The sequence below is a fragment of the Pseudoliparis swirei genome, chromosome 16 (genome assembly GCF_029220125.1).
Source record: "Pseudoliparis swirei isolate HS2019 ecotype Mariana Trench chromosome 16, NWPU_hadal_v1, whole genome shotgun sequence".
Lineage (NCBI taxonomy): Eukaryota > Metazoa > Chordata > Actinopteri > Perciformes > Liparidae > Pseudoliparis > Pseudoliparis swirei.
Window position 1 is genome coordinate 4,917,327 of NC_079403.1, and position 27,842 is coordinate 4,945,168.

Below are 27,842 nucleotides of genomic sequence, written 5' to 3' on the forward strand. Positions count from 1 at the left end.
GCGGACCTCTGGAGGGAGATCTGTCAGCTGCCCAGACCTCTGGCGGGGACGGAGTGCACACTGCTGCCTCTCCCGGACTGAAGCTGAGTTTATTAAGGATCCCCATTCGTCGACACCGGAGTGGAGACTATTCCTCCTGGGGTCCAGGCAACAAAAGATTACAATACAAATACAAATACATAAAATGCAGTACAGCATGATCAACTAGAATGGGCACTCGGTAAAGCGCATACCTTCGCATATCACAAGATTGGGCATTGAATTATGAACATTTTGGCATTAGTTGCATGCCAATTGGACAAAAATGTATCGTGCTATGGTAAAAAAAAAGATATTGACCTTTCCATGACCTTGACCTTGACCTTTGACCCGATTGATCCCAAAATCTAATCAAATCTGTCCCGGGATAATAACCAATTATCCCACCAAATTGCATGCGATTCAAGAAGATTTTGACCTGTTCATGACCTTTGACCTGGAACTTTGACCCGATCGATCCCAAAATATAATCAACTGGTCCCCGGATAATAACCAATCATCCCACCAAATGTCATGCGATTCGGTTCAATACTTTTTGAGTTTTGCGAATAACACGCATACAAATAAATAAATAAATAAATACACGGCGATCAAAACATAACCTTCCGCATTTTCAATGCGAAGGTAATTATCACAAAAACACTGAAGGTGCGTTCACACCAAAAGCAAAACTATTTTTCGCGTCGCCCAAAACGCGTGAGTTTACTCGCTCGACCGTTCGCCGTGTTCTCGCCATGAGCGTCCTGACGCTCCGCGAGGGGCGGGGCTTATCTCCGTGTCTCGTCTCCGTAAAGACCGTTATCATCTCCTTTATCCACCAGAATAACTAACCGCTAGTTCTGCTTTATATTTGTCGAGGACGTCCCACACACTAACGCCCTCGTGTTTGGGTTGATGACATCACCCGTAGGCTCACTCAGCTCGGTCACTTTCACCGATGAAGTCACTGTTACGTCTGGAAGACTTCCGCTTCCAGCGCTACGAGAGCGGAACTCGAGAGCCGATTGGCCCGAGTTGCGAGATGACCGCCTCAAAGTTGAAATATTTCAACTCGGGGCGAAAATTGCGCCGCTGTCAACGCGTCGGCCACATCGCGTCGCCCCAAACGCATCGCCCGGGAAAATATCGCGTCTATCGCATCCACAAGTGTCTGTACGTTGACTTTTCATGGGATTCGGTCGCGCGAAAAAATAGTTTCGCTTTTGGTGTGAACGCACCTTTAGACTTAGAAAACAACATTTACATTAAAAGTAAAATAATAATACCTAAATACCTTAAATACCTAAAATAATAACCTAATCTACTATAATTTCCTTTCTGATTATTGCTGCCTTAAGTTTCCTTTTGAAATCACATGTATTTCTTGTTAGAGTCACATATGAGGGGAGCACCTCCCAGGATGCAGCGGCTCTGGACATTACTGATTTCTGAAGTGCATTGGTTCTGGGTAGAGGAAACGTGAAAGTGAAGTGTCAGGAAAGTGAAGCAATTTCACTTTGAGTGTCATCACAGGATATTTAGAAAAGAAGTAAAATGTTCGTAACTTACTGGATTTACAGAAAGAGTTTGATTTTTTGGGCTGTGTGCATTCATTCTCACTGTGAATTGGAAAATAAGATTGATGTCGCGCTAATAACGAGCTAAAACCAGTGAGCTTAGCATCATTAGCTTAGCAGGATTTTTACACGTTTGTATGGATTACACACATTACATATAACATGAGTTTTACAGTGTAGGTTTTGTGACCTTTTTCCCGACTTTAATGTTTAACCCTTGTGTTGCCATAGGGTCATTTTGACCCGAATCAATATTACACCCTCCCCCCACCGTTGGGTCATTTTGACCCGATTCAATGTTTCACCCTCCTGTTACCTTTATATTTACTAACATATTTTACCCTTTGGGTTCAATTTGACGCCAGCAATTAAAACCTCCAGAAAATTATTAGAATTAATATTGTTTTCCAAGTTTAAGTGTGAGGCACTTTATGTTTGTTTGTTGACTACCGAAAGAACACCGACATTAAACATTGAATGGGGTCAAATTAATCCTAAGGCGGGGGGAGGGTGTAATATTGATTCGGGTCAAAATGACCCTAAGGCAACACAAGGGTTAAGCTGCTCTTCCGCATCTTATAGAAGTTGATTTTTGGGACATACACGCATTTTCTTTTTTTACGCAGTGTGTGAGATGGAAATATCGATCTTACCGTCAAGTCTGTATGTTACATAAGAAGCTAAACGAAGACACCATCAGCTTTAAGGACATGACCTTGTGTAAAAAATGTTGATTAAACAATCAAGTTTGTGTTTTTGAGCTTCAGAGTTGTTTCTAGGCGGATTTGTTACCTTTGCTCAGCGCTATGCTAGCAATTTCCACCCGCTTCACGTCTTAATGCTAAGCTAAGCTACGGTACTCTTTCGCTTCACAAAGGAGGTTGACTTTTATAGATTTAAAACGTTCTCTTTTCTTGTCAGAGTCAGGTGAAAACCTACTTGGCAATAAATACAATTTTGATTCTGATTCTGATTCTGATGAGTAGATCTTCACCACATCTCGCGTCTCAATCCGATGCTAGCACAGGAGATGGTTAGCGCTTAGCATAAATGTGACCTCCCATAAAACCAGAACGTGTCTTTTTTTACTATTCAGTTTGTATACGGATGAAACAAACATGTTTACGAGTGAGCCTCAGAGGCTGTTTACCCAGTTTCCAGCGTGCTACCGAGCTAAGCTAACCATCTTTAGCGTCTAGCTAGCGCATAGAGTGCTAGAGAACATAGACGGAAAAGGTTAAAAAGGGGCATTTGATTGTATTTTTGATTTCGTTATTTTTGAGCGGGTGTCCAGGTCCAATCATTCACTCATCCGATCGATTGTTGAGATGAAAAAAAGTGCAATTTGGCATTTTATTATCCATACTTTTAAGTATTTAGCGGCTACATTCATAGAGAGCTTATAACTGGCCCCCACAAGTGAGAAGTGACATACTGTTGAGTCAAGAGGAGAGGAGGACTAAAACAAGGGCCAAGGAGGGAGATAAAGGGGCCTTCGAGAGCAAGGAAAGGAGATATTTCGGAGGACGAAGGTAGTTTCTTAACAAATATGTTTTTGAGGTTGATCCGGGTTGCGGAGGAGGAGGAGGAGGCTACCAAGAAGGAACAGACAAAGAAGGAGATACAGTGAAGGTGGAGGAGGACATATTTAAACAATATGAATATAACAACCGTAAAAGTTAAGCTGAATATTTTATGGAAGATAAAAGTTTGATGCATGCGACATTCCCGTCTTTTTTTACAAGCGATGCATAATTTAGCTTTTCTATAAAGCAAACCGAGGACATGGAGCGGCCTTTTCTTTGGTCTTGTTTTCTTGTTTTCTACCTGCACTGACAGCCAAATGGAAAAGTGGGTTAAAGGTGCAGAGTATAAAAGGTATTTGAGAGAAATCACATGCATGATTTGTGGGGAATAGCTCGGTAAATTCATTATTCATACACGTTTGTGGTTACTTCCACTTAGTCCTGCATACATAATTCAACATTACATTATTTACTCAACATGTGGATCTGGATTCAAAATTAATTAAGTGTGTCATTACACTCTGTCAATGAAAATGTGGTTTTTTTCAGCATTGTACTATAAAGCATTCCCATTGGTAATCGGCGTGAAATGAGGAATATGCCTTCGAAAATCAGATTAATCAATTTAAAATGTGAATTATGGAAAGAAATACTGAATTGCCAAAGTCTCTTTACTTCATCTCTATTTAAACAACCTGAATACTTTAACCCAAGTAGCATATTAAGCTACAGTCTAGCTAACATGTTCTCTATTCTTTTACAAACTTGTTGTATTGTTATCATTAAAAACGAGTGGATGCTAAATCGTAAGTTTTCGAAATGTCGCAAAAAAAATAAAAAAATGCGAATTGGGCGAGTTTTAATCCAACGGGTTTGAAAAGAATAAAGTTTTAATTTTAATATTTTTAGTTATTTAATTTCACTTAGTGATGGTTCACGTTTCACATTGTCCGGAGAGGAAGACAAATATTCGCGCGTTGCGGTAATAAATAATTTTTTAGTTAAACAAACACGACAGAAAATTGTGTTTCATTCAGCTCAACTCCTTCGACAAAGACCACCTCAAACGAGCGCGAGAAAAAAATATTTCCCCCCGCAATTTTCTTTTTAATTGCGATACTGCAAAAATATGTCCATTAAAATACGAGGATGGAAACTCAAGTCAGTGGCGGTTGCTTAGCAACAGAATGTCGGGTGAAACCGACTGCCGGTTTCAGATCATCCGTGCTGCGGGAGGACGATCACAGATGAGCTGGAGAGCTCATCTGTGATCGTGGCGTTGAGGGAAAAGGTGGCGAAGGAATAGAATTGGTCGATTGGGAAAGAGGTTTCCGGGTCTCTCTCTCTCTTTCTCTCTCTTTCTCTCTCTCTCTCTCACTCATTCAGCAGCTGGCCCTCAGCCTCCTTCTCCCCGTCCACCACCCGAGCGATATAGAAAAAAAAACACCAAACCACAAATAACGCCTCAATCCAAATGACCACTCTTTATTGATCCGCTCTTTAAACCTTCCTGCAGCAACACGTAGGACGCCAAATAAATACTTAATATTTTACACCATCGTGTTACAGATTGAACATTAAACCATCTTTACTCAACTGACCCCCGAACGTCAACATCACCCAAGACACTTAGTTTGCGCTCCATGAAAGAGAGATCTAGAGATTTCAAACACATGAACAGAAAAAGGAATATTGAGTTTATCTACAATACAGACATGCCACTACAACCAACCACGGGCAGCAGCAGAGAAAGAGCATTCAAACTGTGTGTTGTGTGTGTGCGTGTGTGTGCAGGTCTTTTTGTGTATCTGTGTGCACAATTGCTTTCATAGTGTTGTGCAGCGGCTCTTGAGTATGAAAGCCATTTGGCAGCAGCGTACAAAGAACAAACTAATAGGTTTTTTTTTATTAGATCCACATTTCAATTCCTCTGTAGACGTTTCCTTCGTATTCTCTTTGTTACGTGCAGGATAGAAAAAGCCACTCTGAGGTACTTTTTACAGTGTATATATATATTTATATTATATCATATAAATATAAATATATATTATATATTTTGTATATATATATATATTATATTATATTATATATATATATATATATTATATGTTTTAAGTTATTGTGATTGTTTTCCTTGCGCATTATACTTTAATTAATTAATTACTTTAATTTAATCCCAAATGCTGAAGCCTATGAACACCCACTCAGGTGTTTTCAGTCGATTATATCTTGTTTTAGATTGGATGGGAATTCACAAGCTCACCAACCTCCATCGACCAATAAGAATGATGAAGGTGTAAGTGGTCCCGCCCTGACAGGTGCATCGGATCAGGAAGATGCCAATCAATTACACTGAAGAGTTCTAATCCACCAGATTAACTGGAAACACCGTTGTGGGTGTTCGAAGCTCTTTTAAAGTGAGGTTAACTGTTAAAGCCTCGGGAAAATCCAAAAAAAGACAAATTCAAACAAGTTCAGAAGAAAATATCTAGATATTTTTCTTGTGTGTAACTTCTCGTCTACACTCCGGAAAAACATCTCAAAACCAAATGGGGGAGAGTTGGAGGACCTCAGCCCTTCATTTGAACCCAACAGGCCCTTTGTGACAGATCAGGAAGGATGTATTGGTTCAAATACTGCATTTAAGTTGCATGCATGAGTACAAAATTGCAATTCTGCAGAAAGAGGACTGTGGATCTTCGTCTTTCTCTTACACTGAAATTATTAACCCCGCCGAAAAAGGTTATGTTTCCCGTTTATTTGTCTGATTGTGAGCAGGATTACGGGAAAACTGCTGGACCTATGTTTATGAAACTTGGTGGAAGGGTGTATCAAAACCCACGGAGGAAACCACCAAAAGGTTTCGAGTCACGTTCATTGACATTTCGAGATAGGGCACTCGGACTGAACTCTTCAAGTGCCCTTCTCAAAACCTCCGCAAAGGAACACGATTGATTGATTGTCTTTGTGGAGCAGATCCCAGTCACTAGGCAGATTATCTGATGTATTTCTTCGTGGCTGTTATGGACTAGATGAACTCTTCAAATGTACATATGGGCACTTGTGTATTTTTACCAGAAGGATTATAAAGAAATGTGACGGAGCCATGAGATTGGGCAGTGCAATCTGACGATATTACAGCATCTCTATGCAGATATAAAAGGCTGTGCATTATAGCATAGAAACTGAAGATGTTTCATGTTTCCGCCAAAGGGACTTAAAGGAAACACTTCGGTCTCAAATTGAATGAATGAGCTCCAATAGAGGCATCTGATTGATATCAACGCTAATATTCGGGGACAAGTCTCGCTAAAGTCATACCGACAGCGACCGTGAAGTGACATCGTGAGGAGAGAATAGTGTTAACAGGATTTTTAGGGTGGACTTCTCCTTTTCAAATCCCAGGAGGTGAGTGCACATGATTCAGGTCCAGTCCAGCACGGTCCAGTACGTAACTCTACCAAACCAGAACTAACTAAAGTCTCTCTAACTAGAAACTGAGACGATAAAAGGTGTGCTATTTGTTCTGTTGCCGTAACACTCACTGTACAGGAGATACCATCTTGTATAAGGCTTGATAGAATACAACGTACGTCTACGAGAACACAGCAGTCGGTATAACCACAAGCAGGGTGAGATACGGCGGCGTGACGGCGATACGACTCGGAGGTCTTCCGTCCTCGAGAAAAGTCGTCCGGAAGTACTGCAAGTCCTTCGAAGGTCCTAGAAGCTGACGGGTAATACGGAAGAGGGTTCAGTTAACCGTCCGCCCCCTGAGCCAGCCGGAGTGGCAGAACCAATCAGCTCGTAGATCGATGTGACGTGAGGGCGTCTCCGTCGGGACAACGTGGAGCCGAACCGTCACGGATCTCAAGTCCATCAGAAAAACTGCTGTTTGATCGACTCCCTTCCCCCGGAACCAGAAGACGAGAGCAAGTATGTGTGTGTGTGTGTGTGTGTTGCACTTGTCAGACGTGGGTCTCGATGTAGGAGTGCGTGTGCAAGAGCGAGGGGGTGAGGGGCGGGCCGGGGTCTGATTCGGCGGTGGAGTCTGGCTCCTGAGAGAACAGCTCCTGATAGGCTCTTTTCCACTCCTGGAACTCTGCCGACGACAGCAGGGGATTGGCCAGCAGCCTGTCAATCAGCGCTAGCTCCCCCTCCCTGTCCTATGGGGGGGATGCAGAAACACAGGAGGGACTGTTTTAGTGATTTTAGACCACTAAACTTTTGAAACTCAACACACGTGAAGCAAAACACACACAAGACGGGAGACACTAAATTCTGGGAGGGGGGAGCCATTTGTCCTTTTTCTATTCATACAGCTACTCTCATGCTACAGTTGAAGTAAGTAACACTTGATATTGATAACGATGAATCATTACCTTCGCATTGAAAATGCGGAAGGTTATGTTTTGATCGCCGTGTATTTATTTATTAATTTATTTATTTGTATGCGTGTTACTCGCATAACTCAAAAAGTATTAAACCGAATCGCATTAAATTTGGTGGGATGATTGGTTATTATCCGGGGACCAGTTGAATAGATTTTAGGATTGATCGGGTCAAAGGTCAAGGTCAAGGTCATGAAAAGGTCAAACTGAATTTCTATCCAACTAATGCCAAAATGTTCATAATTCAATGCCCGTCTTGTGTTGTGATATGTGAAGGTATGCGCTCTACCGAGTGCCCGTTCTAGTTTGTTCATGTTTTTGTTTTTAGACATAAGCTATTATGAATAGTAATCAAATGTGTTGCCAGTTAATTTCCCGTCAATTGACGAACTGATTCATTGGCTAATTGTTTCAGCTGCACTGTTGAGCTCTGTGAATGTGTTCTATACAAAAATCTAACTAATTGAAGGCCTTTACACACCAAGGGTGTATTTATTTCTTCTTTGTGTGTGATTAATTGGCAGAATATAACATTCTTTGAAGTGTTGTTCACATTTTTGTCATGAGAACTTTTCACGCAGAAAGCTAATATTGCGCCTGAGCCTTTGCGCCGCGATTAAAGGCATCAACCAATCCCGTCGGACGTATTCGAAACTCGCACTGGACGTGGTCACCGTGACGACCGCCGTTGGTTTGTGTACTACGGTTTGGACAGTTCGCAATTGTAGGCGTCATTTTCAAGAATCCAAGACTTTACAGTTAACTTGTGTTACTCCCAGACCACGACCCGCCCTAAAGCGCCCCCCGCTTTATGGTCTGTGTGACTCTAAATGACCATAATGTACTAAATGATGACATCATGCTGTATAGAAGAAGACTTGAAGCTAGAGACTGAGACATAAACTCATGTTTACAATGTTTACTGAGGGAATACATCAAGAGAGAAGTAGAGTCATTATATAGACTTCTATACAACCAGAGGAGTCTCCCCCTGGTGGTCAGTAGAGAGGGTAACTTTAACACATGAAGCATAGACTTCTATACAACCAGAGGAGTCGCCCCCTGGTGGTCAGTAGAGAGAATGCAGCTTTAACACATGAATCACTGACTTCTATACAACCAGAGGAGTCGCCTCCTGGCGACGAGTAGAGAGAATGCAGCTTTAACACATGGAGCATAGACTTATATACAACCAGAGGAGTCGCCCCCTGGTGGTCAGTAGAGAGAATGCAGCTTTAACACATGAATCACTGACTTCTATACAACCAGAGGAGTCGCCTCCTGGCGACGAGTAGAGAGAATGCAGCTTTAAAACATCAAGCGAATACTTCTATACAATCAGAGGAGTCCCCCCCTGGTGGTCAGTAGAGAGAATGCAGCTTTAACACATAAAGCATAGACTTCTATACAACCAGAGGAGTCTCCTCCTGGTGACAAGTAGAGAGAATGCAGCTTTAACACATGGAGCATAGACTTCTATACAACCAGAGGAGTCGCCCCCTGGTGGTCAGTAGAGAGAATGCAGCTTTAAAACATCAAGCGAATACTTCTATACAACCAGAGAAGTCGCCCCCTGGTGGTCAGTAGAGAGAATGCAGGTATAAAGCACTAGACGGCAAACTTCACAACTCTGTTCAACTTGACAGGCAGTGCAGACAGGATCCACTTCTTCTGTCCTTTCCTTTCACAATAAAAGCCCTCGACATATACACTGCATGATTGTGGGAACTCAATTTCCCACCGAGCATTTTTTTGGCAAAATAAAACTGAATAGAATATCTTCCAGTAGCTTTGACAATACAACAATTGGACCTCCGTCTGCACAAATCTATTCAAACCGTTGTATTGAAGTGTTTTGCGTCACTTCCACTATGAATAGAAACGGAAAATATACCCACGGGCAAGGATTTAGATTTATTGTGTTTATTGTCACGCACAAAGTGTGTAAAGGCCTTAAAGCGCTAAATATGAAGAGGTAAAAAAGTAGAAGCAAAAAAGAAGTGCTTATATACCTTATATCTGTTTCCACCACTGGATGTAGCTTGTTATTCCCTTGTTATTTCCTGGTTATTTCCGGGTTATTTCTGGGTTATTTCCTTGTTATTTCCTTGTTATTTCCTGGTTAATCCCTTGTTATTCCCTTGTTATTTCCTGGTTATTCCTTTGTTATTTCCTTGTTATTTCCTTGTTATTTCCTTGTTATTTCCTGGTTAATCCCTTGTTATTCCCTTGTTATTCCCTTGTTATTTCCTGGTTATTTCCTGGTTATTTACGGGTTATTTACGGGTTATTTCCTTGTTATTTCCTTGTTATTTCCTTGTTATTTCCTCGTCATTTCCTCGTTATTTCCTTGGTTTTTCCTTGTTATTTCCTTGTTATTTCTGTTCAATTTTGACAAATAAAAGACACGGGAAAGGTACGCTTTTGTTGTTTCCACAGCAACCACTGATGAGTCGCTGCTATTACGACCTGTCACACTTCTGGTTCACCACGGATGACTTTGGTCTCATTGTTTGAGTGCAGTTAACTCCCCCCCCCCCCCCCCCCCAAAGAAACTTAGTGTATTCCTAGATGCTGGAGAGGGAACAAAACATGTCAGCTCCTCCACCCAGGCATGCACAGCCAAAGCCACAACCCCTCGCAACACACACACACACACACACCACCTCAGGAACTATTCCCGCCCACGCACACGCAGGAAGTAACAAAGATGGAAACTCCACAGAGACCCCCAAAAAAAAAAAACAGCCAGAGCAAAAGAGCCACCGGCACCGAACCAGGAGACATTACCACTGATCTTATAGCACCGGGCCACAGATGGCTGCCTGAGGAGGCAGACTGGGACGAATGACGGCACTGAAACTAACCAGACAGAGACGGTGTGTGTGTGTGTGTGTGTGTGTGTGTGTACATCACAGTTAATCATGGTGTATTACAGCTAGAAATGCACATGGAGGTCTTGTCATTTGATCTATTTCACCCCCCGATCGCACCGAATGTGTCGTTCAGGGCATTTGTGTGTGAACGCAGGCCGAGAAAAATACACACTATGACAAAGCTAATACTTAAAATTTGAGATGGATGAGAAAAAAAATATATTATATCAGAAAATTAAAAAAACATTATTTGAAAGCCAAAGCATCCCAAAGAAAACGACCCGATTGAAGGGGTGAAAAAACAATGGCGACATGATGTTGATGTCTTCTGCAAGAGTTGCAACAAAATGGTGAGAAATGAGTTTTAATATAAAGTTAAAACCTTCAAGACTTCCCGAAGAACCAAGTGCAATGTCTTGATGTTCAGTAACTGCCTCTCGACGTTCTACATCCAGACCGTCTTCACGCTGTTTATGTCATTAAGTCGCTGCTAAAGCAAAGAGAACACTTCCTGCTGCTGCTTCACATTAAAAGATCTCAACTGGAAAATCACGGCCTGCTGTCTTGTCTTTTTCTTGTTTCGCATTTGCAGCAAATCAAATGTCGAAACAAGCAGGAAAACAAGACAGTGGTTTTTTAACAGCGCATCAGTTTCAAAAATTGCAGGAGGTAATAGAAAAAATAAAAAAGAGCCGTAAGAGATTAAAAGCTCTATTAAAAACATCTGGAGTAGCACCAGTAGATGCTCGACACGGTTTTGCTGCAGTACATGCTGCTACCACCGGGAAATCTTAAAGATCACAACTTTAATATGAAAAAAAATCTTACTAGAGAAAAAAAACCTCTAAAACGGAACAAAAAAAAGGACAACAAATTTCATTTAATTCCAGTTTTTTTTAAACGTGTGCATGATGATCAGTGCCCACATGCACATGTATGCCTGTGTGTGTGTGTGTGTGTGTGGACCAACCTTCAGCGTGGACGTCAGTATGCGCAGGCGGTGCAGGCGCTCGTTGAGCTGCGGGTCGGCGGCCCGCCGGAGGAACGACTGCCTGCACTCGGACTGACCTTTGGCGTCCGACCCGCGACCCAGAGGGCACACGCCGCCCTGCTCGCAGGCGCGGAACAGGTCGCCCAGGGAGGCGCCCTCGCTGCCGCCTTCACGCGGGCCCAGTGGGGGGGGGGGGGGGAATGGGGAGACGGAATCATCGTATACAGTTAATGTCGATTCCAAAGGTGTCACTTTAGAAAGAGATGTAAAAAAAAAAAAATTCTGATGTTATTGAGTTTTTAATCCCAGAGCATCCAGCACACGCCTCATATGACTCTTGCACTTCGTTGTTTGTCATTTTTAGTTTGGCACCTTTCTTCTTTTCTCATTAGCCTCGTTAGTGAGGCTCGGCGTATTAATGTGTCACCCTCGTCGATACCGATGATGATTTTTTTTTTCTTAAATGGAAGTGTGTCTGCCTCAGAGCGCTTTTATTTCTGGCTCCTGCACTGACGTCAACGCCTTCGCCTTGAAATAACATCCTTTCCTCCGTCTCTCTGGTGGCCGTCACTCAAGTGTCGGACGCATTCCTTCCTTCCCTTGAACCCACTCACCGTTGTGCGTCGGCGCTTCTTGCTTGGCGGGCGCCGAGAGCAGCGTGTGCAGGTTGCTGTCTCGCGGCAGCGTGAAGCTGCGGGGTTTCCCTCCCTGGGTTGTCATGGGAATCAGCCTCTGCATCGCCACGGGCAACGGGAAGTTCCTCTGTGCGGGCAGAGTGTACACGGCTCCGGCCATCATGTAGCCGCCGCCGCCGCCCGGACCCGGCTCGGCGAAGACGGCATCCTCTGGTGATGACAAACAGTTTGGGTCGATCCCACAAAAATAAATGTGATATTCAATATTTAATATGTGTGTTCATTTGTAACAGAGATATAGTCCTTTGGGATTGTGGAATAACTTTAATGTGGAGATGTCCTTGTTAGTGTTACTATTGGCCATTTTGGATTGTTTTATGCATTATAATTACTATTATTTATATTATTTTGTTTAAATGTCGTTTTATTTCCATATTTATGGTGCAACTTAAGGAGCTTATCCTCAAATTAAAATTTTAAACTAAATAAATAAATATTTGGTGCAGAAATATATATATATATATATAATTATATAATTGTATATAAATATGTGTATATATATATAATTCAGCACCAAATATTTTATATATATAATTATATAATTATATATATGTGTATATATATATAAATATAATTCAGCACCAAATATGTATTTATATATGTATATGTGTAAATGTATATACTGTATATATGATATATAGAATTATATATAAATATATATTTCAGCACCAAATATTTATATATATATATGTATGTATATATATATATATACATACATACATATATAATTCTAATTATATATATAAATATCTATAAATGTGTATATATATATATATACAATTCAGCATTAAATATTTATTTATATATATATATATATATTCATGTATACAAAAAACGTTAAAAAAAGAAAGAATATTTCATTCATATAAGGTGTTTAGAGGAGACTTAAAGGAAACCTTTACCACAGGTCAGCGACAAACTCTGCCTTTAACCCTTTAATCGTATAAATTGAAACGTTATATTTAACGATGAGATCCGGTGTGTTACCGAGCGGTCCGGTCTGCAGGTAGTGCAGTCCGGACTCCGTCAGCGGCGTCTCAATCAGGTCCTGCCAGGAACGTCTCTGAGACGAGGAAGAGCGGCCCGGAGACCCCGTCTCACTGCTGCCCCCTGCGGGACTGGACCGGTACTACAGGAAACGAAACAAGTAGCTGTCAGTAATGTTTTGCCTGATTGGATATGTTTCATATGTCCTATGGAGAGTTTCTTACGATCGACGAGAGGTCAACAACATCATCCAAGTTTTGCATGGACACCAGGAAGAGTAACTTACACAGATCCCAACTAATAATAATAATAATACATTACATTTCTATAGCGCTTTTCAAAATACTCAAAGACGCTTAGAAACAAGAAACAATCCAGAAGAAGCAAGATCGTATCGTATTCACAAACGCTTATATATATCCTAATATATTTGACATCATAGACTTCAAGTGAAGAGTAAACTTTAAACTGCATTCTTATTCCCAAACTTGCGCAATTGTTGAATAAATTATAAATGAATAACGAGGATCATGAATATCAGAAGTAAATCACCTCTATGGCGTCACATCTGTACTGCACGTCGCTGCTGCTGCTGTCCCCCGATTTCCTGCCGCTGTGCATGGTGCCGCCGCCCCCGAGAGGGCCGGGGTGGTACTGCGGCTCCGCGGACACCACCGCGGGGGCCTCGCCGCAGAGGAAGTCCTCCTGGGAGGAGCGGGAGCGGGACGTCTCCGTGGAAGACAGTCGAGTGGTCCGGCCCTCCAGGTAGGCAGTCATCTGGCGGACGGAGACGACAGAGTGAAAAGGTATCGATGAGTGTTTGTAGAAAAAGACCAAAAACACAAAAAAACTCTTTTATTACGAGGATGTTCAAATATCATTATCACCCCCGTGTGTCTGCTTATTTGAGAGAGAAAAAAGCGGCGTAAGCGCTGTTGTTTTTAGTTTTCTTTTTAGATTGAGGCTAAAAAAAAAAAAAGGAGACATTTAATGTGGAGCGACGCAGCGAGCGGGCCAATTATAGCATCAATTATACTAAATGTGGCCCCGCTCGCTCCCTGTAGGCTGAACCAGCAACAACTTTAAGTGTTAGAATGGACTGCGGAGGAGCACTGAGCGTGATTATTGCCTCTGAGTACAGCGTGTTCTTTATATGAGAGTGTAATACAGTCGTGTGTGTGACTCACTGATGGAGGCCGTGGGTAGGTATCGTATGGAGGTGGGGGACTGTCCTGTTTGGGGCTGGAGGTGGTGTCCTCCTCATGTTCGCTCTCACTCCAGTAATCTGCAGGAAACCCACACACGGGCGGTCAGAATCCATCTCGCTCGCTCTGGGAATACCACGCGGGCAGGAAGGCGATGGGAAGAGGAGGAGGAGGAGGCCTCACCTTGCTCCTGGCGGATCCTCTCCCGCTCCGCGTAGCCCACGGCGGCCATGTTGAGGCGACTCAGCCATCTGACGGGGAAGAAAAGAGGAGTGGAGGGTTCTTAATTACTTTTTAAATCTTTGTTTTCTTTTGCATTTATTTTTCTAAGCTTTTAATGGCTTTATGTTGTTGAAATGTGCTAAACAAATAAACTTGCCTTGCCACAAAAAACATTTGTTTATTACATAGGTTGCTTATTTGCTTTCTTTTCGACTGTTAGATAAGAAGATCGATACCAAATATCATATCTATCAAGCCAGGAGATGATAGTTGAGGTTAGCTTGGCTTGACATATAATATATATATATATATATATATACACATATATATATATATAATATATAATATATATATATATGAATGTATTATATTATATATATATATATTATATTTATTTTATTATATATATTATTATATATTATATATATATATATATATAATTTGTATTTTTACAGCTCTGGGGGAGGAGGGTGATTTAAAAAAATCTAAATCGTAAATTGAGATCTGAAATTCAAGTAATACATTTCTTAGGAAAGATTATCACAAATCTATTTAAAAAATGAGTTTTCAGAGAGCATATAAAGTCATACATTTGCATGAAAACACTCAAAGACTCTGAATAGTTGAGGTCTATAAAGAGACGTGGGCAAAGCTCTTAATTCATGCGGAATTTTTTTTAAATGTTCTCGCATATTAATGACTTCATTTCTCGTACATTTGTCTGTTCTTTCCTGTAAATGAAATCATTTTAATGTCGGAGAATATCCACGCTTTTATTCATGCAATTCAAGGAATTCAAGTAAATAAAAAAAATACATACATATATATATATATATATATTTACTTTGAAATGGTCTATTAAAATCTTTTCTGCAGTACAGAGATAGATATGTAAATTACAGCCTCTGCGCAGGTCTCTATGGAAATGTGTCTCGTAAATTGTGTTTTTCGTACACACCATCCCAATCAAATGAAAAACCCACACTGGTGTTGTGCTTCGGGGGATGGTAAACAGGAAGCTGCCCTCTTGCCACGTCGCCCTCCTGCATAAGCTCTAAGCTCCCCCCGTGTAGAGCACATGCTGCTTTACCTGTTCATGTCATCCACTCCATCTGCTGCGAAGTAGAAGCTCTTGACCTTGGGGTGACACGCTTTGAAAGCACTAGAGAGACATGGGGGGGGGGGGGGGGAGTTATCTTTGCAGGCCGTCACTCGGACATACGCCTTCTGTCAACTGCACACGGCGTACAAACACTTAAATGTGCATCGGAGCGGTTCCATCGGGGACTCACTACTTCTTGCGACATTCGCTGGCCCGGTCGATCTTAAACTCGGGGAGACTGACGAAGCCCTCCGCCTTCTCATCCTGAAGCAGAGGAGAAATGGAAGGAAGAAATAGCGAGCGAATGGGAAAAGCCAGAAAATGTCGAAAGATGGTTCTGTGGTTATTTCGATGTCCTATAAATGTGGCTGTCGTAACTTAACGGGTCGCGATAACGTTGCGATTTTCGCCTGCGTTGTAGATATTCAGGGGAAACGAAGACTCGCTTCAAAACGACGTACATTTGTTTCGTACCGCCTTCGCGATGAACATAATTTACATCGGGTGACCAGACGTCCTCTTTCCCCCGGACATGTCCTCTTTTTGAGACCTAAAAAATGCGTCCGGCAGGGATTCCAAAAACGTCCGGGATTTTGCTTCGTCGGATATTTGTGTTTCTCTGGGTCTTTTACAAACTAGTATTTACCCCTTACAAGTTTTGGAAATAGTATCTTCCTTATGTTCCACCTTCTTGCGCGAGCTCTGACGGTATAGAGAACAGTCATCGGTCGACCGATCTCAGGGTTGCCAGATACACGATAATTATCCTCCAAATCCGACAATTTTGAGCCTTTGGTACGATACTTCACCGTTTCCAATCTGGCAACACGGAGCACCTTGCCGCCTCCACTAGTTCATTGTTGTTTGTGCGGCATGCTATACACTACTACTACCCCCCCGAGACGAAGTGTCCTCTTTTTCACAAACTCAAATCTGGTCACCCTAATTTACATGAATCATTTCAAGCCTCAAACAGCCAGTTTAATAACTGCCATGACGTCGTGTTCAGCCCGCAGTTCGCTTATTCACATGCGAGAGGCTGCAGTGACGAGACAAAGGGGACTGAAACCAGACGAGCCGCTCTGCTCTTTGAGCTATATGCTAACGTTAGCACGCTAACCTGCTCACAAAGGCAATGCAGATCGTTGTCGTTCAGTGTTAGCGTGCTAATATTTGCGGTTGGGAAAGGCCAGAGGAAAATGTCGAAAGATAGTTCTATTGTTATTTCGATGTGGTTTATTTCTCCATAAATGTGTCTGTTGTAACTCGACAGGCTAACGTTTACGTCGACATTTGTTTTGTATCGCTTTCTCGATAAACAGAATTTACATACATCACGGCCAGAGGGAATTGTCAAAGATGGTTCTGTGGTTATTTTCGATGTGGTTTATGTCCGATAAATGTGTCGGTCGCAACTCAACAGGTCGCGCTAACGTTGCGATTGCCGCCTGCATTGTAGCTATTCGAGGAAAAGAAGACTCGCTTGAAAACCACGTACGTTGGTTTCGTAGCGCTTTCCAGAAAAACGTAATTCACAGTTTAATAACTGCAATAACATCGTGTTCCAGCTGCGCGTGGGCTTGTTCTCTTTGAGCTAAATGCTAACGTCAGCATGCTAACCTTCTCACAAAGGCAACGCACACCATTGTAGTTCTGTGTTAGCGTGCTAACGTTAGCTGATTAGCTCGGCACACAGCTGATGTTGATGGGAACGCTGTTAGTTCTGCAGGTGTTTGGTCAGAAACTGTGGAAACGGTTGGGAAAAAAAGGAAAAAGTTGACCTGGAGAAATGTTAATGCTACAGGGGCGATCGCTAAGAGGTCAGGGGTCACCAAGGCCGATCGGATTCATCCTCTGACCTTTGTGGAAATAAATATGAATAGATTTCATTGCAATCCATTTTATATATTTATATATAGCTGCTGAGGTATCTCAGTGTGAACCAAAATGATCCTTAACCTTTGCTGCTGAAGATGAAGTTATTATACTCCCACTTATCCTACATTTAAGCTGAAATCTCCTTTTGCAACGACTCCGAGGCGAAGTCTTCCCGACTCATCCTTTCGGCGTAATATTAAATCATAAAGTTGAAGATCACGGTAACTTCTGCACCAGGGGAGGACTTTTACATATTATTTTAGGGGGCAGTTTTTCCCCCACTGACTGAAATTCAGGGGCATTTAAAAATAAAAATTGGGGGCAGTTTTTGAACTTGTGAAATAACATATAACCTTTGTTAAAAAATAATGAATATACTTAATTAGGTTTACAGTATATGAGCAGTTGTCATTAAAATGACAATAATAAGACTAATAGGCAGTAGTCTACAGATTCAAAGAGTTTTCTTAATTTTTTTGTATAACAAACAAACAGAAAACATAAATCAGATGATCATACTCAATGTTATTCTTATTTCTTTGTGGTTATTTATTGTTATTAAATTAACAACTATTAACAATTATAACTTATTTATTTGTTTTTTACAATTAAAAATTATATTTATAATTTTCTTGTGTGTACCTACCTAGTATACAGGCCATACAGACAGGACACACACAACAAAGAACAAAAACTAAACGCTATTAAATCATCATAATTATTCGAGGAAGTCATGGGGGCATGTGTTGCCCGTCCTCGTGAAATCAGGGGCACAATTATATTTCTTTGGGGCAGTTTTGACCTTTGCCCTCGTGTGTTTCCGACGCTGTCCTGCACAATGTTCTCCTCCCTTTTGTCTTTGACACAGAGCGCCGGTGTCACCATTTAAAAAAACATGCTCGGCTCCTTTATTGAGTTACAGCGAGCACAGACTGTGACTCGCTCCATCATTGCCTCTTTGTTTTCAGATGCTTTCTCAAACACGAGGACGCATAGCAGACGACATCTCTTTGTCACTCAGGGTTCAGGTGTGTGTATGAAGACCCGACGTACCTCCTCGTTGATGTACCAGTACAGGCAGTTGTCCTTGAGAACAAACCAGTACTTCTTCCACTTCTGAGAGAAATAACCCTTGGCATCTCTCTTCCTCCACAGCCAGCCCTCGCAGTCTCCTCTGCCCAGCGCCTTGCAGGAAACACGCCTCCGGCTCAGGGAGGCCAGACTTCTCCCTGGAGCGGAAAAAAAAACATGGGAGGAAATGTGAAGACTGAAAAGAAGGAGGAATAAAAACATTTTTTTTAAATCACAACAACTGAAAGAGAGTTTGTGTGAAGAAAACAAAAATGCCAAATCCTAAGACTTCCTAAAAAAATGGCCTTTTGCTTCTGGCATGAAAAGCCCCAGAACATATTTTACACGACAGCCTTCCTCGTTAGAGATTAGGGGGGGGGGGGGTTTGTTTGTGCCGTATCGATGGCCGTTCTGCTTTTGAAGGGGAATGCAATTCCATTTCCAATTTGTTTCTCTGCGGCAGCACACAGGGTAACAACTCTCCACTGAAGCTGTAGCACGACGTGTGAGGAGGCTGGAAGTCCGGAGGGAATCTGCAGGTGATTAATAAAGTGATGTTCTCGGATATAGAGGAAAACGGAACAGCTTGGAAATTTGGAAACGTTTTAACAATTTTTATTATTATTTATTATTTATTATGTATTATTAATTATTTATTGTTTATTATTTATTATTTATTATTATTTGTATTAAATCCCCTTGCAGCAGCAGCAGATTCACAGTAAAGCTCCGATACCATCGGGAACTTAATCTCTTGGTTTTTTTTTTATCACATTTATTTCAGAAAATGAAGAGACTATCTCAGCCAACGACCAAAAGGATGAACTCATAGAACTAATACTCCTCTATTTGTTGGATAAACTTGCTGCTTGGAGCATTTGGATAAACCTAGAATGTATTATCGTCACGTTCGTCTTCCAAACTTTGGTTTAATATCTGTAAACAAACAAAGCTCGTCGCCCACGGGGAGAAGAATAAAGTGCAGATGGAGCGAAATAATAAAAGCTTCCGGAGCTTTGTCGCACGTCGGCAGATGGCGAAGGAAAAAAAATCCCTTCTTACATGTTGATCCTCGTTAGTGTGGTGAAGGAAACAACAAGAAAAACAAAGGAAAAGAGAGAGCTTTGAGGAAAGAGAGGAGGAAGCAGAAGGTTTAAGGGATTTATCACTTTTGATCAAAGATACCGATCATCTGAACCCTCGTCTCCTTTGTTTTGATGAACTTCATTTATATTCAATGTGTGAAAATACAAACTTTTTAATAACCCCACAAAATATGGAGAACATAGCTGTAGAGGGAGGAATAACTGGCTTTTCATCTGGAATAAATGCACCAAGCATACAGCAAACACATGGAAAGCCATATATATATATATATATATATATATATATATATATTAGATACATGAACACAGCGGCCTCTGCACCAAAATGTGAGAATTATTGAAGTTAATAAGGTGAACATTATTTACTTGTGGGATATAGATTGCTCCCGTCGGTGAAGTTTTTATCCTTTTCATAATAGAATAATGTTTCTCAGATTAAGTTCTATTTATATATACTATATATATATATACTACATCACTTCAAGATGTGGACATTAACTTTTTTTTAAATATATAAATGCATGAGCACTAGCGGGCGCTGTGGAGCGATGTGTGTTACAAGTGGGTAACCCCCCAAAAAAACATAGCAATGCAACGACGAAGGCCTGTGAAGAAGAAGAAGAAGAAGAAGAAGAAGAAGAAGAAGAAGAAGAAGAAGAAGAAGAAGAAGAAGAAGAACAAGAAGAACAAGAAGAAGAACAAGAAAAAGAACAAGAAAAAGAAAAAGAAGGAGGAGGAAGAAGAACAAGAACAAGAAAAAGAAGGAGGGAGAAGACGAAGAAGAGGAAGAAGAAGAAGAAGAAGAAGAAGAAGAAGAAGAAGAAGAAGAAGAAGAAGAAGAAGAAGAAGGAGGAGGAGGAGGAGGAAGAAGAAGCAGAAGAAGAAGAAGAAGGAGGAGGAAGAAGAAGAAGAAGAAGAAGAAGAAGAAGAAGAAGAAGAAGAAGAAGAAGAAGAAGAAGAAGAAGAAGAAGAAGAAGAAGAAGAAGAAGAAGAAGAAGAAGAAGAAGAGAAGAAGAAGAAGAAGAAGAAGAAGAAGAAGAAGAAGAAGAAGGAGAAGAAGAAGAAGAAGAAGAAGAAGAAGAAGAAGAAGAAGAAGAAGATGACCGCTGGTGAGTGAACACATATGTTGAGAATTGTCCTTTGTAAATGTTTCTAAATGTTCTTCTGGTTCTTGAAGATGGTTCTTCTGGTTCTTCTGGTTCTTCATGAAACCCATTAAAGTGTCAGGATGTGTCTTTAACCGCGTTGGGTTCCTTGAAACCTCTTAAAGGAAATTACAGAAGCGTCAAATGAAATGTTTCTCATGTAATGGGTTGCAGCGGACACACACACGCACACACACACACACACACACACACACACACACACACACACACACACAACAACAATAGCTCCCCGAACAGGTGCTTACCTCTATTCTTCTTCCTGTTCTTTGACTGCAGAGAGGAGGACTGTTGGTATGTCTGAGCGAGGGATGGAAAGACGACAAGAGGAGGGGGGGAGGGGAGGGGGGAGAGAGAGAGAGAGAGAGAGAGAGAGCAGCCTGTCAGGATGAGTCAGTGGCCTTTGTTTACTGCAAAGAATCCTGGGATATAAAAGATGACAGATGTTAGCATGAGCCGGGCGAGAGGAGGCGGGGGAGACTTCCCCCTCGCTATCTCGTTCTCACAGAGACGTGGGGGGGGGGGGGGACTCTCACCCCTCTAACCATAGAACAGAAAGGGACCTGGCGGGAGGGGCGGCATAATGGGGGACGTCCAGCTGATGGGTGGGAATGAGAGAAGATAGATCTCGGGGGGTGGAGGTGATGGGGGGGGGGTTGGGGGGGGGGCGGGGGGGGGGGTTGAACTGCAAATGGACAACAGAGCGGTTTTCAAGGCCCGTTGAATTTGTTTTTTTTACCTGTATTTGATCACATTTCGGTTAACCGGCACCAACTCACGTCGTTAACCGGCACCAACTCACGTCAACGATATCGCCTTAAAACATATGCTGAGTCGGCCATTCATTGGTACGAGTGGACAGACGAGTGTCCCTGGAGAACACTTGAAGTTAATCCGCGATGAAGCTCAGGTCCCGGAGGTATTTGTACTTTCTCCGCAGGTGACGGACATCGGAGACGATGAAATAATGACGACGTCCTCGGAAGGTGTGAGTCACACTGGGTGTGAGAGTGTGTGTCCGTGTGTGTGTGTGTTCAGTTTGGACTCCGAGAAGACGAAGAAGGCGACCAAGGGGTGTCATAAGGAGTACTAACTTTTTTATTATTATATATTTTACTTCGTCATCGGTGCTAAAAGCTCAAATCTTTGAGTCGCGGTCGAAACAAATCAGAGAGGAGCGTGAATCAGAAGATTCTCTCACCTCAGCTGGTTAGCTTAGCCTAGCTTAGCTTAGCTTAGCATAAAGACTGGAAACAGAGGGAAACTGCTAGCGCATTGTAATCATGACGTATATATTTCGTGAAAAAAGACCAAATGAGAGACTTACGTGATAAATGGAGGCGGGGTCTCTCGGCGGAGATTCCCTCTGATTGGTCTGGAGGACGTAGTGGGAGGGGCTTTGGCTGTGGTGGCTCCGCCTCTTGGCGCGTTTGGCCGTGTCATTGGTCCGTTTCCCCGGGCGGGCCGTGTGGGAGGAGTAGTCGTCGGAGGCGGTCCTCTCGTTCACGCCGGACGGTCCCACGTAACGCATCAGGGAGGCCTCTGGGGAACCGGCCAATCAGATCAGCCCACGTCAAAATACACACTTCTCGTTTTTATTTCTTCCTCACGAGCTCTACTTGAGGTGTTTATTATGGGTTTTATTTTCTGTTCCGTGTTCTTAATCAGTGCTGCCTCAGTGGGTTGATTATAGACTAAATATGAATATATATTTAATTTAAACACATTGCTAAAATGTCACATCACTCAGTGATGAACACGAGGTTGACCTTTAATCACAGCGGCGTCATCGAGCTCATCATCACTCTTTAAAAGGGAGAACACGGGAAACGACTCTCTGCAATCAGACACATGGAAACCTTTTAAAGCTTGATCTACACCTTGTTTAGGTTTTTAGGAGGAAGAAGAGGGAGGAGAAGGAAGAGGAGGAGAAAGAAGAAGAAGACGAAGAAGATGAAGAAGGAGGAGGAGGAGGAAGAAGACGAAAAAGAAGAAACAGGAGGAGGAAGAGGAGGAGGAGAAAGCAGAAGAAGAAAAAGGAGGTGGAAGGAGGATGAAGGAGAAGAAAAAAGAAGGAGGAATAAGAATACGAAAAAGAAGGAAGAGGAGGAGGAAGAAGAAGAAGAAGGAAAAGAAGAGGTGGAAGAAGAAGAAGAAAAAAGGAGGAGGAAGAATAAGAGGACAAAACATAGAAGGAGGTGGAGAAGGAGGAAGAGGAAGAAGAAGAAGAAGAAAAAGAGGAAGAAAAAGAAGGAGAAGAAGAAGAAGAAAACGAGGGAGAAGAAGAAGAAAAAGAAGAAGAAGAAAAAGAAGGAGAAGAAGAAGAAAAAGAGGGAGAAGAAAAATAAGAAGGAAGAAGAAGAAGTGAACAGGTATGTTCTGATTGTTTTCCTCCATCAAAGTGAAACTAAACTAAATCAAAGGACTGAGATCTCTCCAGAACAACAGGAAGTGTTGTTCCTGTTGTTCTTGTTGTTCCTGTTGTTCCTGTTCTTCTGTTGTTCTGTTGTTCTGTTGTTCTTTGTTCTCCAACCTCCAGAGGAGCTGATGTTTCCTCGTGACGCCAACGCGCTGCTTGTGTCTTTCGGGGTTAATAAACATAAACGATGGAGAGGTGTTGCTTGCCAAGGAGATCACGGTGAGAGTGTAAGAAGTCTCTTACATCTTTATTATAATTTTTATTTATTTATTATCATTCAACTTCCTCTCCGGCTCTCCCACCGGGGTAAGAAACTCAGGTCTCACTACCTCTCTCTCTCTCTCTTTCTGTCTCTCCTCCTCGTGGTACCCACCCTGTCCTCCCCCTGGTTGCTATGGCAGCGCCCGGAGGAAAGCGAGACTCCGAGAGGAGCCGCTGTCAGCGTCGCCATGGCAACTGCTCGAGCGATTCAGGTGGAGGTCAGGGAGAATCGTCTTTCTTTCCCGCTTTCTTTTTTTTCTCTTTTTTTTCTCTCCCTCCTCCGCCTCCTCACGTCTCTCTCTTTCATTCTTCCTCCCTTCATCGCTGCCTTTCATTTCCTCTGCCCTTGTCTGTACCTTTTCCTCTTTCACCTCCTGTTTTTTCCACTTCTCATCCCGTCTTATTTTCTGTGTGATACTAAATCACGGGAAGAATTAGAGGACAAGAGATGGAGGCATTGATCTCACACACACACACACACACACACACACACACACACACACACACACACACACAGATGTCTTCGTAATCCAGAGAGACGGGAACATTTCACTGAATTTAGCTCTTTGGGGCGGCGGTGCACACACACACACACACACACACAAGCGCTCCACTCACCTCTGCGGCTTTCCCTGTTCAGCTTGGCTGGATCTTCGTAGTCGCCCACCCAGCTGCAGTCCACAGGCATAGAGATGGGCCTCAGCCGGCCTACGACAACACACATTACACAACTTTAAAAACTCTCCTGAGAGTTGTACCAATGTGAGAAACTAGGATTCTTGTAAAGTTTTTATTTATTTGATGTCATGTATAAAAACGTTTTAGTGCTGCACCAAATGTCTATTTTTATTTTTACATTTAAAGTTCTATTGAGGATTTTGAATGAAACCTCGATGTCTGACGTCATATTTTATTTATTTTATTTATCTATTTATCTTATTTTATTTATTTTATATTTAAAAAAAAAAAAAAAATTATTTCTTTTTTTTTACATGTATTGATTTATTTATTTTACTTTACTTTATTATTATTATTATTATATATATAATTATTTTTTTTTTAAGACTTTAATTTATTTATTTTATTATTATTGATTTATTACGTCCTCACTCTAAAAAACACACCTTGAAATAAGAAAAAGTAAACTCAACTTTCTTAAACGATTATAACTCGTCATGCATGCTTCTCTTTGTGTGAAAGAGAGCAAACTGTTTCTTGACCACAGTGAAAATGTTTTATTAAAATCTTAATATACTTAATATACCACGATATACTATATATATACAAATAAAAACAGACACAAATAATGTCTTTTTTTGGATTGAATAGTGAAACCTATCTCTTATTTTAATAAATATTGACTCTTGGTCTTCACGATGCCCTGAAGTTATTGGGACTGTTTGGATCACATGAGTTGGCAACAATCATACGAGTGAACCCTAATCTTAATCTTATCTGTGCAGAAACCGAGAGCGTACCATATGTGGGCGTGGTGCAGTACACAGGCTCCTCCTCTTCTCGCCGGTGGGACTCTTGATCCAGGAAGGAATTCGGCGACTCGGAGCGTTTAGCGACGCTGACGCCGCCGTGGCTGCGCCCGCCCTCGTCTCCCGGCAGGGTTCCCGTCTCGTCTCTATGGCAACAGCAGAGGCGGTGGTGATTAACCGGCAACACAATTAGCAAAAGCCGCCGAAAAACTTAGAAAAAAAACCCACGGTACCTGGGTGTGTATGGCTCGGCGGGCGGCGGGGGGATGTAAAGGTCCTCGATGGCGGAGCTCTTGGTGGGCGTGCCTGTGGGCGTGGCCGAGCTGCTGCCCGGGCTTCTGGTTGGCTGCAGGAATCCAAACAGGACGTGGTGAGGACAATCAATCTTTCCCTCACCATATTTTACCGTTTTATTTCACTTCTTTAATGCCAAATCCAGAAATCTGTCCGTGTGTCATTCATGTGTCCCACGAACCGTTCGTCCAATGTGAATAACGCTTGGCGGGCGCGTTGCTTGTGACCCAATGACGTGCGGCGCCCAATTTCGCGCAATTCGAACAAGCACCACGCTTCCAATCACGCTGAACTTCGAATAAACGAGGACCCATGGCAGCAGCGAAGGGGGCGGGGGGCGGAGCTTGTGTACAGACGAGCACCTTTAATGGCCACGCCTTCCAGAACACTGAAAAAAAAGCGTGTAGCCCAAAAACAAAATGGCCGCCTTCCGAATGGGCACTTTCACCACGAGTCATAACAACTGTTATTGTCTTGTTGGTGTAATATACAGAACCAGTGAGAGACGACAACACGCTCGTGGTGGCAAATCTCACTTTGAAGCAATATATTTCCATTATCTGTTGGGATGGCGAGCGGCGTGAGACGGCACTTAACTCAATTGCGCGAGGAGTATAATCCACGGGCAGCGAGACTGAGCTCCGAGTAATTTGTTTGTGACATAAACAATAAACTCCAGTTACTCACGGTGGCGGTCGGACGCCTCATCAGACACAACAATGACGTCGCAAAGATTGTGGCGCCGCCGGTCGTAAATGAAACCCCCGAGGCTCGGTGAATTAAATGATCCAAATTGTCCCCTGTGAACATCCATCACGGTTTACACACCGACTTCCCGTTTCCGTTTTATTGGGCGCGTTCAAGCCGACCACCCAGACGTGGTCACAGAGGTCATGGTCGGGTATATTTGGAGTGAGTACAACGAAAAGCCAGCCAGAAATTATGGTTATGTGGTTTGAAAAGATGCATACCAATAAATCAACAACACTTTCACTCGTTATATCTGCCAAGTCGTAAATAATATAGACAGACACGGTGAATTTACAAGTGAAACGTCATTCACATCGTTAAGGTGGTAGACAGGACGTGTCTGTGTAGCTCAGGATGCTAACCCGCCAAATTGTTTTGGAAAAGGGGCGGACAATTAAAAATTAAAAATACTCGGCAGGTTATTGGACGAACCATCTGTCAATCAAACTCTCGCCAGTCGGGTTAAAAAGCATCTTTTCAATCGCGTGAAGCCTTTTCATCGCAGAGTCTCTAGTTCTGATACGACGGATGCCATTACAGCATCTCCACTGATATCCCGCGCGCACCTAAGCCACGCCCCCAAACCACGCCCCCAGCTGCCTGTATGATTCGTCCGTGCTCTGGCTCATGACCTGAAGCCCGACCCGTGCAAGGTACTCTACCGTTCAAAAGTTTGGGGTCACTTAGAAATGTCTTTATTTTTCAAAGAAAAGCACTGTTTTTTCAATAAAGATAACATTAATCAAAAATACACACTATACATTGTTAATGTTGTAAATGACTATTCTAGGTGGAAGTGTCTGGTTTCTAATGAAATGTCTCCATAGGTGTATATAGGCCCATTTCCATCAACTATCACTCCAGTATTCTAATGGTACATTGTGTTTGCTAATCGCCTTAGAAGACTAATATCTGATTAGAAAACCCTTGTGCAATTATGTTAGCACAGCTGAAAACAGTTATGCTGGTGATTTAAGCTATACAACTGGCCTTCCTTTGAGCTTGAAGTTTGTAGGACAAAATGAATACTTCAAATATTAATCATTATTTCTAACCTTGTCAATGTCTTGACTATATTTTCTATTCAATTTTCAATTCATTTGATAAATAAAAGTGAGTTTTCATGGAAGACACAAAATTATCTGGATGACCCCAAATTTTTGAACGATAGTGTATATATGTGTGGACCGTGAACATGACTGACGCAAGAAACTTATTCACAGGCAGGTATTAGTGTTTTAAATTATAATTAGAAATATAAAAGTTATTTCTGGGAGACTTGATAAGTTGTAAAATGCCCAAAAATGTCATTTTTGAGAGAAAAGCTGATTTCCTCCCTATTGTGTCGATATCCAGTGTTAATTCGGGGACACTCATTACATAATTGCGGGCACACTGGGAATGTGGGTGGAGGGGCTCCATCAATGTCCCCCACCCATCCGTCCCTGCGGTTCAGTTGGCAAACAAAACCAACCAAAAAAAGCGACGTTGAGCCACAGTACCCTGACCCAGAAGTCTGCGGGTCCTACGGGGAGCGGGGGACGCCGTGGGGAGTCACGTGGGCCGCTTTAATAATTAATAAAGTATACATCAGAGAGTGATGGCGGTCCCACCTGCAGAGCGAGGGGCTTCCAGCGCATGTTCTTCAGCAGCGCCGGGGCGGAGCTGAGCGTGCTCTGCGGACGCTTCTTCAGGGTCAGGGACACGACGCCTTTATCGGCCCTCAGCGAGCCCACCAGGTTACGCAACTGCCAGCCCACCTGAGGGCGGGAAGAGGGCGGGGGGGGGGGGGGGAGAAACCATCACAGCGTTACATTCGTGCT

General features: G+C 42.4%; 2 protein-coding genes and 1 long non-coding RNA gene across 3 annotated transcripts in view; 2 read left to right on the forward strand and 1 right to left on the reverse strand.

The window, feature by feature from the left end:
• LOC130206204 (kelch-like protein 34) overlaps nucleotides 1-167 on the forward strand; it is a 1,936-nt gene extending 1,769 nt beyond the window's left edge. The window contains exon 1 of the mRNA XM_056434050.1: nucleotides 1-167. This exon is cut by the window's left edge and continues 1,769 nt beyond it. Within this exon, the coding sequence (XP_056290025.1) occupies nucleotides 1-81 (81 nt within the window). The 3' untranslated portion in view covers nucleotides 82-167.
• Nucleotides 168-206: 39 nt separating this feature from the next.
• Nucleotides 207-2,346, forward strand: LOC130206205 (uncharacterized). Its single transcript, XR_008834052.1, has 2 exons — nucleotides 207-1,803; nucleotides 2,150-2,346. It is a non-coding gene; the product is annotated as an uncharacterized LOC130206205 (long non-coding RNA).
• Nucleotides 2,347-5,254: 2,908 nt separating this feature from the next.
• The window catches only part of cnksr2a (connector enhancer of kinase suppressor of Ras 2a), a 54,321-nt gene continuing 31,733 nt past the window's right edge, over nucleotides 5,255-27,842 (reverse strand). The window contains exons 9-24 of the mRNA XM_056434376.1: nucleotides 27,633-27,779; nucleotides 25,209-25,321; nucleotides 24,967-25,121; nucleotides 24,107-24,196; nucleotides 22,136-22,350; nucleotides 21,057-21,108; nucleotides 18,522-18,697; nucleotides 15,781-15,854; nucleotides 15,579-15,650; nucleotides 14,450-14,517; nucleotides 14,249-14,346; nucleotides 13,614-13,838; nucleotides 13,062-13,203; nucleotides 11,994-12,224; nucleotides 11,359-11,546; nucleotides 5,255-7,287 (exon numbers count right to left, since the gene is read on the reverse strand). Of these exons, the coding sequence (XP_056290351.1) occupies nucleotides 7,090-7,287; nucleotides 11,359-11,546; nucleotides 11,994-12,224; nucleotides 13,062-13,203; nucleotides 13,614-13,838; nucleotides 14,249-14,346; nucleotides 14,450-14,517; nucleotides 15,579-15,650; nucleotides 15,781-15,854; nucleotides 18,522-18,697; nucleotides 21,057-21,108; nucleotides 22,136-22,350; nucleotides 24,107-24,196; nucleotides 24,967-25,121; nucleotides 25,209-25,321; nucleotides 27,633-27,779 (2,244 nt within the window). The 3' untranslated portion in view covers nucleotides 5,255-7,089. The remainder of the gene's footprint in view (nucleotides 7,288-11,358; nucleotides 11,547-11,993; nucleotides 12,225-13,061; nucleotides 13,204-13,613; nucleotides 13,839-14,248; nucleotides 14,347-14,449; nucleotides 14,518-15,578; nucleotides 15,651-15,780; nucleotides 15,855-18,521; nucleotides 18,698-21,056; nucleotides 21,109-22,135; nucleotides 22,351-24,106; nucleotides 24,197-24,966; nucleotides 25,122-25,208; nucleotides 25,322-27,632; nucleotides 27,780-27,842) is intronic.